At 48.5% G+C, this 15,346-nt stretch overlaps 2 protein-coding genes across 10 annotated transcripts in view; one reads left to right on the plus strand and one right to left on the minus strand.

The window, feature by feature from the left end:
• LOC142078030 (hemoglobin subunit epsilon) overlaps positions 1-15,346 on the minus strand; it is a 150,576-nt gene that overhangs the window by 33,804 nt on the left and 101,426 nt on the right. The gene's annotated exons all lie outside the window — the stretch shown is intronic.
• Positions 1-15,346, plus strand: part of RRM1 (ribonucleotide reductase catalytic subunit M1) — a 43,232-nt gene that overhangs the window by 11,857 nt on the left and 16,029 nt on the right. For 2 of the 9 annotated variants that reach the window (XM_075140499.1, XM_075140501.1), the window contains exons 13-21: positions 352-501; positions 1,462-1,683; positions 2,107-2,183; positions 3,041-3,176; positions 4,446-4,541; positions 5,391-5,579; positions 5,877-6,017; positions 7,325-7,439; positions 10,526-10,645. In XM_075140499.1, the coding sequence (XP_074996600.1) occupies positions 352-501; positions 1,462-1,683; positions 2,107-2,183; positions 3,041-3,176; positions 4,446-4,541; positions 5,391-5,579; positions 5,877-6,017; positions 7,325-7,439; positions 10,526-10,645 (1,246 nt within the window). The other 7 variants (XM_075140500.1, XM_075140498.1, XM_075140502.1 and 4 more) reach the window with 7 other exon arrangements.

The following is a 15,346-nucleotide window of genomic DNA, read 5'->3' on the forward strand; positions in this document are numbered from 1 at the left end:
TGCCCTAATATAGTCTGGATCTCATTGAGATCAGCTGCTGGTTCTGGCAAAACAAGAAATGGTTAGGCTTAGTTTCTGGAAGGATGGCTCATGGGCAACAGGACTGACCAAGCCAGAGAACTGAATTTTTATGGTGATATTGATATCTACTAAACCTTTTTGAATTGTTGTTACGTTTTTTGCAACTCATAAGATAGCAGAGAAATGAGGAGTGCATTTCTCCAGCCTTGTATGTTGCTTGGTTCTTTGTTTCCATATAATTTGGACAGAGAGCATGCTTTGGGACTGAGATTGGTTTTTTTGCATGGGGCGTTGGCTGACATGCCTGTTTTCACTGTGTTTTCTCCACAGGTTGCGGTTTGTAATTTGGCCTCTATAGCCCTGAACATGTATGTCACTTCAGAGCATACATATGATTTCAAGAAGCTAGCTGAAGTCACTAAAGTTATTGTCCGAAACCTGAACAAAATCATTGATATCAACTACTACCCTGTGCCAGAGGTGAGTGCTGTGCTGAGCTGGTATGGGGCTGAAGGCGTGCCGAGAGTCTGGTGACAAAGGGCCTGTTGTTCTGTAGCAACCCCAGTTCAGTCTTGGGCAGAAGGAATTAGCGAGGGATTTTGTAAACCTGTTTTGGCTAATAGTTGGGAGTTCTATTAACTACCTGTTTGCAGATGTGACCCATTGTTAGTGACTTCTTAAGCTTCAACGCAGAACAGTTCCTTAGTGAAGCAGTTGTAGAAGAAGCTTCCCCTTGAGATGGTTCTGTAGTTGGAATTTTTTCATGTGTGTGGATTTCCATAAAGCACAGAACAGCACTAGGAGTAGAGTGGAAAGTGGAACAGAGAGAAGGATCCTGGAAAGATCCCAAGAAGGTGTAACTCAGTCTTGAGTTGTTGGTTTTATGCACTTTTGGGAGGGTGCATAGGCAGCTTTCTGGAAGGAAAGAGGGGAGAAGGTTGGTAATTGTTGAAGAGGAACGGGAGCAGGGTTTGTTGCATTGCAGGAACACAGAAAGGCAAGCAGCAGAGCTGGGCACTGGAGGAGGAAATAAGCAAATACCCAAAGTGTGAAGCTAAACCTGATGAGGATCGGATTTTTCTAGCATGTACAATTTGAATGCATGAGTTTAAATGCCTTCGTGGGCCTGTTTTTTTTTCACAAAGTGCTTAGTGTTCACTTCTAAATCATGGCTCCCTCTGTGTGTCAGGTTGAGCAATTAAAATCAGTGATCACTTCTAACAAACTTAATCTGGGTCCTCAGATTCCTTCTCCACCAAACAGTGGGGAACTGGGCAGAATTGGAAGGTGGGTTGTTGCAGCAGAATGGATGGCCTATAAAAGTTAAGGCAATGGTACGGATAAAAATTCCTCTCGGAGGTCCTTTCCAACCTAATTAATTCTATGATTCTATGTAGTTCTGCTAAAGGTAATTATTCTCTTTGCTTGAATGCCGTGCAGGCTGAGCGCTCCAACAGACGCCATCGTCCCATTGGCATTGGTGTGCAGGGCCTGGCAGATGCTTTCATCTTGATGAGGTACCCCTTTGAAAGTCCTGAGGCCCAGCGCTTGAACCAGCAAATTTTTGAGACCATTTATTATGGTGCTTTGGAAGCCAGCTGTGAACTTGCCAAGGAGCAAGGACCATATGAAACATATGAGGGTTCTCCTGTCAGCAAAGGAGTAAGTACCAGGAACTGTCCTGCGTCAAGGCCGTTATCTGCTGAAAAGCAGATAATGTGACTTGCCTGGTCTTTGTACAGAAGGAGATGTATGACTGAAACACCTTAGGCTGATAATATTGCAACAGTACAAATGGTGCTTGAGTTTTCCTCCATCATTTGGCTGCTTAAGTGCAGTAAGAAATGCATAAGTTAAACTGAGGTGCAGAGAGCAATAAAAGAAAAGCAAGACTCAGCCTATGCTGGCTGTCCCCTTCAGTGCAATTAAAAGATTGAGTGTTTGTAAGATTATGGTACAGGATCTTTGCTAAGGCTGAACTGTAGAGAATAGTTAATAGGAAAAACAGGTCAATTTACAATGTGATTTATAAAACGCAGAGAAAAGAGCACCCTGTCTAATCTGGACTCCACTTGTGTTCTTCAGATTCTTCAGTATGACATGTGGAATGTCACCCCGTCTGATCTTTGGGACTGGAAGGCTTTAAAGGAGAAGATTGCTAAGTGAGTAGTCTTGCACAGTTTGTATTAGATGTAAAATACATTTGCTATGTTCTGACTGACTAAAAACAAAAGATAGGGCACAAGTGTAAAAATGGTCCTATGTGTTTTCCCCCCACCCCAGCAGATCTTTCTTCAAAACTGTTTTGTGGATGGTTTTCTTTCATTTTTGTTCTTACAAGCCAGAGAGAGCCCATCCCCTAGACTCTGATTTGGCTGAGCTCTTATTTCATCTTGGATGCATCAGCAGAACGGTTTGTGTTCCAGGCAAACAAAGGTAGTGACGAGTGAGACAGAGTCAGCCGGGCTTGGGAACATTTTCCCCACTGGCAGGGAGGAGCAGCTGAGCCTTGAACATCCTGAAGACAGGAATCGTTAAAGCGTGAAGTGCCTGTAATGAATTTGTTCCATTTGTGTGGGTCTAATTTTTAAATTTAGTAAATCTGTCTACTGTCTCGTGTATGGAGAGGTCTCAGGCTCTTCATGGGCTGCTCGTTTTGGTTTTGCCCAAGTGCTGTGGAGTTGTGGAGTGCCTGAGAGATTTTTCCCATGCACCCTTTCTCATGACTAAATAATTTGGGAAAGCCTCTGATTAAAGGTGAAAATAGCGAAGACGTCAATTATGCTTCCGTGTTGACCCATGTTACAAGTTTAGTGGAGCTTCCCTTTTTTTTCTCCAGATAATCTGAGGGCTTGCAGGTTACCCTGAGAAGGTGAGATTCCTGAGCGTGTGAGCTGAGACTTCCTTATACTGGCCCTCTTAGCTCTTTGCAGACAGTATATAAACTGTGCTGTTCTTCAGTATTTTCTGTCTTGTCTCACTTGGTTGAAGCTTTCTAACTCTTGACTGTTGTTACTAGATATGGTGTCAGAAACAGCCTTCTCCTTTCTCCCATGCCAACTGCTTCTACTGCTCAGATCTTGGGCAATAACGAATCCATTGAGCCCTACACCAGTAACATCTACACACGCAGAGTCCTCTCAGGAGAGTTTCAGGTAAGCGAGGCAGTTGTGGGAAAGAGCTTTTCTGTTTCCATATCTTTGATGACTTTCACTGCTAAGAAAGACAAGATGGAGGCCACACACTTGGTAACTCAATTCAGTTAGATGTTTATGTCGAAGGCCAAAAGTGCCAAGGGGAACATCTAGCCTGTACTATGTGCTGTAGTAGTATAGTTTTGCATATTCCACAACAGTCATTGTGGAATGTGCGAAATTGTAAAGAAGTGCTGCTCTTGTCTGGAAAAAACCTTAATGAGGCCTCAGGATGGCCTGCAGGAATACTTGCTAAATGAGTGATGATTAGTGAAATTATTGAAGGGACATGCATGCTATGGGAAGAGTAACTGAGACCACAGTGCTGCTTTGCACAGGCCTGAGGAGAGAGCTGTATGTAAAGCACTGAACAAATCTGAAGAGGTCATGTAAAAGCTTTAGAGATCCGGAGGGGTCTGTCATTTAGGAAGCAGTATGAAACAATTTGAGTTCTGGAGCCTGGAGTTAGCAAAGAGCTCTATGTGAGACAAGGGGAACATCCAACTGTCAGGGAGGTCTGGTCTGTCCTACATCCCCTCTGGGGTGTCCCCTTGTCGGTGTTAGGGAAAGAACTCCATTCCTCCTGCCTGCAGGATCAAATCAGACACGTGTGGTGAGGTCAGGACAACACGTTTATTAACCTGCTCCACTATGTAGGTCAGGCGCAGGGCTGCTGGATGGGTACCCCCAAACAGTCCCAGCAAGCAAATGTTCACTGTTTTTTCCTCCCAGATAAACAGCCTGCACGTATTTTGTTCTTTCCCCTTCTGACCCCAGTCTTGATGATTGTTTACACCCTTATTTAGTAATTCAGGTTGTGGTCAGTGGCCCTAGTAAGTCAAGGTCTCTCCCTTTCACATCTTTTGGCATTCCTCATACAGGGGAGTTCCATACACCCCCCTTTCACACTTGTAATGTCCAGTAACTTCTCCCGTTACTGTCCTACGAGTTTAGCCCCAGGTTGGTGTCAGCCAGGCGTTGCAGACAGCCTTCTGTGTTCTGCAATGGCCAGCAGCATCTTGCATTTGTTACCCTGTTGTTTTAACCTTGGGCCTGACTGAAGAGTGGAAGTTTGTCAGAACTGTACAAGGTCTCGTTTAACCATTTAAAAACCTGTGCACATTGGGGTAGATTTGCCTCCTCTAGGAAGGTGTGTCTGTGCCATAAGGCAGGGCGTATAGTTTAGCAGAATATACAGTGCTTTCATTCTTTGGCCTTTGCCCTTTACAGGTTGTGAATCCGCACTTGTTGAAGGATCTCACAGAGAGGGGCCTGTGGAATGAGGAGATGAAAAACCAAATCATTGCTCACAACGGCTCTATCCAGGTATGTGTGAAAAACCAGGGAGAATGGTGCAGGGATTGCTACTAGTCTGGGAAGTGCTGGCTGGATGGCTGGGGGGCTGATTTGCCACACAGTGCTTTTGAGGTCTGCTGTATATGAGTGACTCAGCTAGCCTGGGGAGGAAAAGCTGTGATGTGCAGCATTTCCATTAGAAATATGAGGGGATGTGTCTGATCTTTGTTCCTGCTGGAGCCTGCCCATGTCATAGAGAAGCTCAATGGAAATGTATTGCTAATTATTGCTAGAACAAATACCCAGTCAGGCTGCGCTACTTTATACAGATCCTGCAAATGTTTGGATTCCCATTTTCATAAAGATTATAAAGGGGTAATTTCATAGCAGGGAGTAGGCTTGAGACAGGAGCTGAGTATATGACATCCCGATCCAGAAGTTACATGTAGAAGAGTCTGTGTGGGATGAATCATTTATGCTGTGGAGTTTGAAATGCTGCTGTGACTGTTGTGCTTGGAGTCATGCATGCTAACAAAGTGCATCCCACTTGTCATGAATTTTGGGGTGGGGTACTAGCTGCTGGATTGCTTTTTGTAAGACCTCCAACTACTTAGGACAAAACAGTAATGGTCTGTTTGCAAACAGCTTTTTTTCTCAAAATCCCCAGAATAAGCTGTCCTGTTTCAGCAAGTAAGGTTTCTTTATGCTTGGGTGCTTTCAGATACAGAATGCTTGGCTTCAGTTCAGCTGCAAAAAGCCTTAGTTCTAGTCAAGATTGCTGAAGTCTCAGCAATTGGTGAAGAATTTTATTTTATAAATATGAACATTTGGGCAGTCACTGGTTACACTGCGTTGGAAAACTCTTCCTGTTCCTTTTAGAATATACCTGAGATTCCTGATGACTTGAAGCAACTCTATAAGACAGTGTGGGAGATCTCCCAGAAAACTATCCTCAAGATGGCAGCAGACAGAGGAGCTTTCATTGATCAGAGCCAGTCTCTCAACATCCACATTGCAGAACCCAACTACGGCAAACTCACCAGCATGCACTTCTACGGGTGGAAGCAGGTATCTGGAAGGGGCGGGGTGGGGGGCTTGTTCAGAACAGATAGCAAATGGGGGCTGATAATTTCTTTCATGAAAAGTTGGACTCGCTGATTCTTAGAAGGGTAAACGGTCATTTCCTTCCAAGAATCCAGTCTTGCTAGTGGAATATCTCTCTTGAGCAATAAAGCTGCGGATGGTTGTGAGGCCGGTACAGTGGTCCGAGCTAAGGGAGCTCGGCCTCAGCAGTTCAGTTTGGCTGTGTTGCTTGCCTGACCTCCAGCTGATTCCAGCTCTCAGGCTCGTGCTTTTGCTCTGCAGGGTCTGAAGACTGGCATGTACTATCTAAGGACAAAACCAGCTGCTAACCCCATCCAGTTCACCCTGAACAAAGAGAAACTCAGAGAGCGGGAGAAGGCCTCCAAGGAAGAGGAGGAGAAGGAGAGGAATAAAGCAGCCATGGTGTGCTCCCTGGAGAACCGGGATGAGTGTATGATGTGTGGCTCCTAATGGATCTGCCCTGCAGTGCCAGCAAAGCCATTCCACCTTGCTGGAGTCCTTCTAAGATGGAAGCATCTAGTATAACTTCAGATGTAGAGGCTTGCTGGAACTGTGGCAGGAGGGGTGATCACAGTAGTGTATTGTAGTTTCCCCATCCAATTGGGGGTTGGTGCAGAGGTATGGATAGGGTGCATAAGAAGTTTGTATATTGCTTTAGTAGCTGGGCTTCCTGAAAACTTAAGTGCTCTTGCATGGTCTTACATTGAACCCTATAGGCAGGACTTTTCCTGAACAGACAGGGAAAGTGCTAATGCCACTTACTTTAAAGATCTGTCCTGGGGACTTCAGACAATTCTTTTCATTTACTAAAGACTGTTACGCATGCCTTCAGAGAAGGAAGCGGACCTGACTGATATCTTCTCCTTTGCTGTGATAAGACAGCAGGAAAACATCCTAGGCTAGGTGTGTTGCTATGCTGTCTGTCATGGCAAAGGAGCAGTTTCTGTTAAGCTTAGAAAGCTGGAGCGTGTGCACATCTGCCAGTGAGATCCTTCTCCCACCATTTCGTACTCTCCTTGTCCCTTCCTCTTCCTTTTCCAAAAAGCTTTTTAAAGGTGCAGGCTGGTGGTAAGTGTGTTGCTACCTGGGGAGTTCATCTCATCCAGCCTGAAGGGCAGAGCGTTGTGCTTGGTAAATGTTCCTTTTCAGTTCTGACCAGGAAATGGCAGAACTGCTCCAGTGCATTTTATTCTGTATTAAAAACCCACTCTAATTTATCAGTCAGTTTGCTGGTAATGGGCTTCCATGCCTTTCTTGGCCAGAAAGCCTTCTGAAGTGCACACGCTGTCTTTTTTCAAAAGCTAGTTATTTGATCTTTTAAAAATAATACATTTTTACTTACCCATGTACTTAACTCCCTGCTTTAATGCGATGGGGCTTCATCATCCGGTTCTTAAGTATTTATTGAATTCATGTACCATAAACTAACCCTTTAATTCAGCCAAACTCAATAAAATGTGGAATGTCAAAGGAATGAGCAGTGGTATCTTGGGAACACTTTTTTTGATTAAAAATGAATTGTAGCAGCTGGAGGCTGGGGCCTTGTTTGTGAGCCCTGCACCTCCTGCACACAGTTCCTTCCAGAGAACTGTCTGAAGGCTCTGGTGTAAAATGAGGCATGTAAGCGGAACCCTGTATTTGCTGGGGCAATCGTGCTTAACTCACGATTAGTAGGGTGTTTAACTCTGTTTCTTTGTGTCGTTCTGAAGATTAGGGCTTATGGTGAACGCGAGGAAGAGGCTGAAGTAATGCCAAGTTTGTGTTTCAGTAAGGTGCAAAGGAAGTATGCTGAGTTCACAGGGCAAACCTGGGACTATGCTAGCGGTAAGGCTTGAACTCTCGCGTCTTGTTTTTTAGCCCAGTGCTTGCCCTCTCTCTTCTGTTTCTGGTTTCTCTTACAAGGCACCCCCCCAAATACCTTGGGAAGCGTCTCTCTCTGCTTGCAAGGGAAGACTGTTGTGTCTAATCGCCACTCCTGGCAGCTGTGCCACCCAAGAAATTTCACCAAAAAGATTCTGAGGGGACAGGGCCTTTTGACTACAAAAATCCTCTTCTAAGTGAGTTTTGGAAAGTTCAGGAGCTGCAAGAGCTGGAGAAAGGCTAATGGGGAAGCAGAATCCCTCTTGCAGAACGTGCTAACTTCACCTGTTAGATGGGGCAGAGGGAGTTTAGTGAGAACTGAAAAAGGATGTGTTAAGCTGTCAACAGGTATGTGGAAAGGTATGGGCTAGAGGCAAAAATCTGCTGAGGAGCTGCTGTTTAGACTGAAATGGATGGGTTTAGTGAAGTTATGGAGATGCTTGCGCCCGTCTGTTCTCACTTTTTTGCCGGAGAACTTCAGTGGGATGGATGGGGTCCTTTCCCCTCTGCTGCTGCTCCCGCCTCTCTGGCGCTGACCCTTGCTCGATGGTGGAGCGCAGATAGGGCTGTCGAGACCGGCTGCTGTCCGGACCAGTGTGGGATCTCCTGCAGTCAAGGGCAGGGCTGCTCAAAGCTGAGCATGCCTTCTGCAGCCAGGTCAGCAGTAAGCTGTCCCTCGGTCAAACAAGCCTTTGCTTCTCGAGCATCACAAGGAGAGTTTTTGGGGTTGGGTGTAACTGGATAACGCACCGTTAATGTATCCCCGTGTGAAGAGGAGTAGTTCCCAGGGGACCCTGCGGTCTAGGCTCTCCCTGTTCTTGCAGTTTGCTTTTGCTGCTGCCTCTCTTTGAGGCACTCCTGAACACGAGTGCTGTTGAAATCAGCACTCCTGCCTGATCTGGTCTCCTGGGGGAAGAATGAAGAGGGCTTAACGCTCCCTGCCAGACAGAGAGGAGAGGCAGTTAGAGAGGTGCTGGAGTGGGGGATGAGAGCTGCGCTGAATGCTGATGCTCCTTTTGGGGGGTGGGAGGGAGGCCTCAGGAGCCACCATCTCTCTCCCGTACACAATTTGTCCGTAACCACTGCCCTGGCTACTGCTTGCCTGGCCTTTGGGCTGTCTCCTGCTGCCTGTACTGTTCCGACAAACACTTACTTCCTTAAAGCCCAACCAGATATTCCCGTTGCTGTCTCCTTAATCCCACAACTGCTATCACTAGCCAGGGAAGCGCTCTGTCATTGCTTGAGTGGGGTCAGTTTTGCTCCTTTTCTGAAATAGGTTTCTGTTACCTCTGCTGTGGTTGGGCTAAAGCAACACTAAACAGACTGTTTCCCTCTTGAACATCTCTCCGCTTGACAGCAAGGTGCTGCTGCTCTCTAGGAAATAGCTCTGAACTACAAAGAGGGAAAAAGAAAGGGATTTAAATGCTAGAGACCCAGACTGGTGGCGACTTGACTGTGTGGTTCCTGGAGCAGGGGGAGAATGAGGGAAGCTAACGGGCTCGTAGTGGTAACGTGCTGAGCACGGGCTGCCCGATGGGGTCTGTGGGAGATCCTGAGCGAAGAGACAGGCTGAGACCCTTCCCTTCAGCCTCGCGCACTCCATAGCCAGGGTCCTCGCCAGACAGCCAGCGCTCGCTGCCCTTTTATCCTATTAAAGCTGAAGTGGAGGTGGTGAGACCACCTACACGTCTCACCCTGAGGCCGTGAGGCAGGGATCAATGCCTGCCTTGGCCCAAAGCGCTCCTGGGGAGCGATGTCTACAGAGAGGCAGCCTGGAAGAGGAGCATGCTTCTTGCTAATAACGGGACACTGCAACCAAAAGATTAAAATTCATGCGAGTCAGACCAAATGTCAGTCTGAGGACAGTGAGGACAGCAGCTGCCTGTAAGAAGTAGCCTGGGCTGTGCTGCTGGCTCGCTCTTTCTCTAACAGCCCTTGAGCACACAAGCAGCTCTCCCTGCTCCCAGCTGAATCCCAAACAGTGGCACCGAAGCTGGGCACGTTCTTCCTCAGGCTGGCATGAATCTGATCTTCATGTAGCCTTCAGCAGCAGTCCCCCCCACCTCAGGAAGGTGGGACTTATCCCATCTCCAGTTGTGTGGGACACGTTCACGGGAGGTGTAGGCTTGAACTTCATCACATCTGGGTGAGCGTAACACCAAGACCTGCCACCTCCACAATAATTTCTGTAAGTGTCCAACTGTCCGTTCACAGCGGCAGCACCTCTAATGCGCCGGGGATGCGAGTGGCCCTGGCCCCTGTGCTTGGTGCTGGCTGTGGGTGCTGAGCCTGTCCTGCAAGCAAGGACAGGATCAGTGCTTCTCTGTGGTGTCGGGTCTGGGGTGGCTGCCTGTGAGCTCTTGATTTAGCAATGTCCGGGTCTGTGCAGAACTTTCTTGGTGAGAAACTCGCCCAGGAGCTCTGTTGCTGGGATTTAATCAATTTAAGTTCAGGAGAGTGCATGTTTGCTGATTTAAGAGGGCCGACCATGCTGCCGTCCCTGTGTTGCTGTAGCTGTCATCCAGCCGTGCTTCTTGTCAGTCCGAGAAGGAATTGCTTTTATTGCTGTGGACTGTGCTGCCTTGCGACTGCTCGTGCCAACCGGTGGGAGGTGGTGGGTAGGAGCGGCTGAGGAACGGACTATCCTTCCGTAACAGCAGGAGTTCGGACTGGCTTAAGCTGATTGTGAGGCTGCACCCACGGCCCTGCCCGAGGATCTGTGCCAGAGCAGTGAGCGTGGGTCACACCTATCCCAGGCTGCTGCCCTCACCACCCTCCATTCCTCCGAGTTGTTTCTGTGTTCTCTCCAGCCACCTTCTGCAAAAGGACTCTAGCATTCGTATTTTTAACCCTGACTTCTTTACCACACCAGCTGTAGAGATTTGCTAAGGTTTTGCTCCCTAAAGCCTGTAGCATTGAGCATCTTTTCTTTATTTCTCTGCTGCCCCTAACACAGGATCTCTCCTGTGTTGTAGCTTTAACTCATTCCTGGGGAAATTATCCCAGAGTTAGAAAACTGCTTAGTAAATTAACTTTTCTGTTTTTTCAAGATATATCCAGAGCATTCATCCTACCTAATCCCATACCACAACTTCCATGGGGATACTCTGCTGGTATCCGTGGTGCTCAGCAGCAAGAGGTGATCGGCTGGAGGTTTGGTGATGCAGAAGGTAAAGCTGGCGGGGTATCTGGGAAGATGGGGCCCCATCCCCTGCAGTCACAGGGAGACCTGGCACATATGTGCTTCCTGAACACGGCGTGTGCCATCTCAAAGCTGCCTTTCTCTGGATTATTTTTGTCCTCCCTACTCTCACTGGCAGGCTGATCCCAGGCTCTCAGTGTCTAGTAGACAGCCTGGAGCCAAAAGGAGTGTTTTATTCATAGCAAGCTTATTCATGCTTCCCCCCCCCCCCCCCAGGGGCACTGCTCAGGTGTGTATTTCATCCCACAGCTTTTGATTCACGTCTCCTGGATGGGATTTTGTGGTGTGATGTGTTACTCGGAAAAGCCGAGCGCGGCTGAGCGTGCAGCAGCCGTGCACGGTACGTGTGTGCTGTGCATGCTGCTTAGCGACAGCGAACGCGTGCCAGTGGCGAGTGGTGTGTGCCAAGCAGCTTCCGCAGCTGCGGTCAGCGACCGCGCGCTCGTGGCAGGGTACGCTCTCCCTGGCGCGGGCACGACCCGCTCGCTGTCGAACCGCAGCACGGCATGGCCGCAGGAACGTGTGCTCGGAGCCAGGACCCAGGTGATTTCTGAGAGCTGCTCATTTAACCTGCTCGTCAAAGCCTTTGATGAAGGATGCTCTGTGACTTCCTTGCTTCTGTGTTTCATTACTGTCACTCAGAGTTCCCCTAATTCCCATCTGAATTATCGATGCTGCAAACTAAGCTCCTCATCCTTCTTTTGGTAGTCACGGAGAGAAACAAATCCCCATTCTTTAGAAAAGCCTTTTACCTCCTGACAACAGCAGTGTGTTTACCCCTTCCAGCTCCCAAGAAATTTATTCAAGAAAACAAACCCAGTCTCTTCTGTTGCATGTCGTTATTTTCTTATTGATTTGGTTCATATGGATTCTTTCCATTTCTGTCTGTCTGAGACCGCAGTGCCCAAACCCCGGTGCGGTACTTGGCTGAGACCACAACAGTATCAAGCAGAGCTGAGTAACAACACCTGTGTCTTGTGTGCGATGCTGCTGCTAGCAAGCTTCAGAGTTAGACAGGTCTTTTCTGGTACTGGCACTGTATTGCGGCTCATCGGGGTTACGGTCTGCTCCAAGCCCAGCTCTGTCCTTACCACCCCGATGCTTACCCAGGGACTTCTTGCTTTGGAAACCACGCTCTGGTTTTCCCCCTGAAGTGTGGAACTTCCCACTGGTTTTGGCTGAATTTCGTATTGTGGATTTCGGGCTCTGTCCCGTTTGTCAAGGTCACTTGAAGTCCCCTCCTGTTCCTGGGGTGAGCGCAGCCCTCCTCGGCTGGTTCTTGGCCCCAGGCTTTACTCCATCACTTGGGTTTTGGGCTCAGCTCGGGAAGACTGTAAGAGCTCTGACTCTGAGCCACTAAGAGCTGTAGCAGCTCTGACTTTTCTTCCTTTTCTTTTTCCCTCTGTGTGTGTTTGAGCTGATGCTTCTTAATATATGGCAGTAAAGTGTAACAGATTCTTAACTCTGCAGCCGCAATGCAGCAGGAAAACAAGGAGCTCGTCTTTCCCCCTAAGGCTCTTTCCTATTTTTTTTCCTATTTTAAAAATTACATTTTTAATGTATCACTTTCTTGCTGTAGAAAGTGTCCTCCGAACTTTTTGTAGACGCTGTTGAGAAATATCAGATGGCAAATACAGAGAAGTACTCACAGACTCCCCCCACGTTTCTGCCCAGAACTCATTTGTGCTCCGTAAAAAATGAGGTACTCATGCTGGGGGAAGATGCTAATTCCCTGGAGTTCTTGCATTGCCTAGGATTTTTTTTTTTCCAACAACATTGAAGTCAAACTCAGTAACAAGCATAAAATGCTGCTGTGCAGCTATTTCTGTTTAATATTCATTTTGCAGCTCGGGCAGCTCCTGTTCTCTGCGGCTTCCCGTACAACCCTCGTCCTCACAATGTAGCAGTACCATGCAGGTGTTTAGACATCTAACTTCTCATTAATTTCAGCCCAGGTTTAGATGCCTAGCAGGAATAAAATGATGGAAGGCTTGTAATAGCTTTTATGAGACTAAGTGAGATAGCTGCGGGGGAAGGGGGAGAAACGGCAGCCGTGAGCACAGCGTCCTTTCTTTAGGTTGTTCCTGGGCTCTTTGTGAATATCTCAACAAATCTTGGCTGCCGTGTAAATGAAATAATAAACGGTATCTGAATTGCTTCAATATCTGAGAGACATATTAAGGATTTCTCCCCAACCTCCGGTGCATCCCCGATCCGAGTCCAGCAGTCTGAGCCCAGAGGTCTGCGGTGGTGGAGGAGAGCACTTTGCTGGGAGCGTGGCTGACTCGGTCCCCACCCAAAGCTGTGCTGCAGTGGAAGGACAGCGGAGGGAATGGGTGGTACTTGCCAGTTTTGAATCCAGGACTTGCAGAAAATAAGACTGGATGGAACCTGGAGAGACCAACGAGTCCATCCCCTCCCCAAGGCAGGATCTTCTCACGCTGAGCAATTTCAGATGGGTGCCATCTGACCTGATCTGAAATGCTCTGGCCCCCGCCAGAAAGGGGCCCCGCAGCCCCATGGATGTGCGTGCAGTTACAGGTCGAGCGAAGGGTGCTTGCAGCAGCCGAGGGGCGTTGGGTGCTGGCTGGTCACTTGCTGTCTCTGCATCTTCCGGGCTCTTTGTCATTTGCCTGGGCAAGGAGAAAGGAGCTTTCCAAGCACTGTACGTTGCTGGGGATCTTCTCGCTCTTGTGCATTGAGTAACTCGTGATGGGGTGTGTGGGGATCAGATGCTTCGATGTACCAACCAGGAGAACACCTACAAGCAGGATATAGTCCCTCCTCCAGTTAGGTCCAGAAGGGCCTTCAGAAGCAAGGGAGGTCAGTCCTGCTGATCCCTCACATGCTTGGGTCAACTGGCAAGATCTCCGGCAGGGACAATTGGGAAGAGGCATGCTATCTTAATCGCAGCATGGACTGCTGACCAGCACTGAGCATTGGGACAGGGAAAAGCTACCAGACACAGCGTCCAAAGCCCGCAGTTCCCAGATGTGGTGTCACATCTGTCAGGCTGATTTCAGGGAGCTTATTCTAGGCGTATGCTCTCGTCCCCGTGGTCTGTGAATCCCGTGGTTTGGCAGCCTGAATCTCTCATCTTAAACCGGTCTGCCACAGGTAGCAGTGACTGTTAGATGCTCGTAGGAGGCAGTTTGAGTGTGGAGGGGGAATTCTGAGGCTTGACAGTGCATGGCTGGTCCAGAGGAGCTGGAAATTGCTGGTTTGGGCACATACAGTCTCTTTTTAATGCTTTCCTTTTCCTTTGACTTGCCCTGGTAATTAACTCCTGTCGCATGTCGTCAAACTCTCTTCTCCTGCCTGACAGAGGGTATTCAGAGCTCCATTTCCATGATGATGCGCAGGATGTTGTGTGTCTGCACAGAGAGGTGTGTCTCCACTTGCTTGTGGCTGCTGCCTCAAAGGGGATTGACACCAGACCTTTTTTTCAAGGTTTTAGGAGGTGTCCTCACACCATAGATGATAGAGTTGATGCCACATGGCAGTACCAGGTATGTCACTCTGATCAGGTTGTGCATGTTCTCAGAGACTTCCCTGTGTGATAGACTATCGAGGAAGACAGGTAAGTCACCAGCATGACCATGAGCAGGCGAGTAGCCCTTGTGTGGCAAGCTTTGTGCTGCCCTTTCCCAGAAGCCATTTTCGGGGCTGTATGGATTATCCTGCAGTAGGATGTCAGGAGGAAGCCTAAATCGAAGATGATTGTGCTGGATCTCGTGGCCAGTCCTACCATCTTGTTCCTGGAGTGTCCCCATAGGACAGGCTCACCAGGGCCATCTGCTCACAGACCAAGTGCTTGATGACATTAGAATGGCACAAGCGCACCTTGGATGCCCGGATCACCGCAGGACTGACGAAAGAGATGTTCCTCACCACTTCAGCCAGGGATAACCGGGACAGGTATTTTCTGGTCATTACGTCTGTGTAGTGCAGTGGGTTGCAAATGGCCACATACCTGTGGCCATGAGAAGGAGGGTGTTGCAATCCAACGTGATGAAGAAGTATGGGAAGAAGCATGGGCCACACAGCCCCCCCAGCGAGATGTTGGAGAGAGGAAACCCAGCAGCATCTTGGGCACGAATGTGCTGGAGCTGCAGAGACCGACCGTCTGGAGCACAGTGGTCAGCGATACATGGGGGAATGGAGGTCTTCCTCCACTCCCACGGTGTAGGTGGGGATGGAGTTTGCTGTGATGATCAGAAGGTACAGGAAGAAAAAAGGGACGAGGAGGAGCAGTCTGTGCTCGTGGACCCCAAGGAATCCGACCAGGAGGGATTCAGCCTGGGACGTGCTGGCTGACCCGGTCTGGTTCCCGCCTGCCATCCCAGAGTGTCGACCTGCTGGAAGGGCTCAGCGTTCCTGGGCCTGAGAGGAGAAAGCACAGCTTCTCCTGCTGCGGGTGCAAATCTCTTCTCCCTACGACAAAACGCTTTGTATGCTGGACAGGCCCATGGAAACTATGAACTACAAGCAGTGAGAACGAGAGAAGGCCTGATGGCTGGTGAGGGGCTGTGCTCACACGGCAAGTGTAGCACTAACCCCCACTGCCTGTATTTTCTCTTCAGTTCCTTTAGTAAGTGAAAGGCAGCAAAAGGCTTGAAAAATGACCCAAAACTCTGATTATTTTTGCTAAAGAAGCACCTACACACTC

The sequence above is a fragment of the Calonectris borealis genome, chromosome 1 (genome assembly GCF_964195595.1).
Source record: "Calonectris borealis chromosome 1, bCalBor7.hap1.2, whole genome shotgun sequence".
Taxonomy (NCBI): Eukaryota; Metazoa; Chordata; class Aves; order Procellariiformes; family Procellariidae; genus Calonectris; species Calonectris borealis.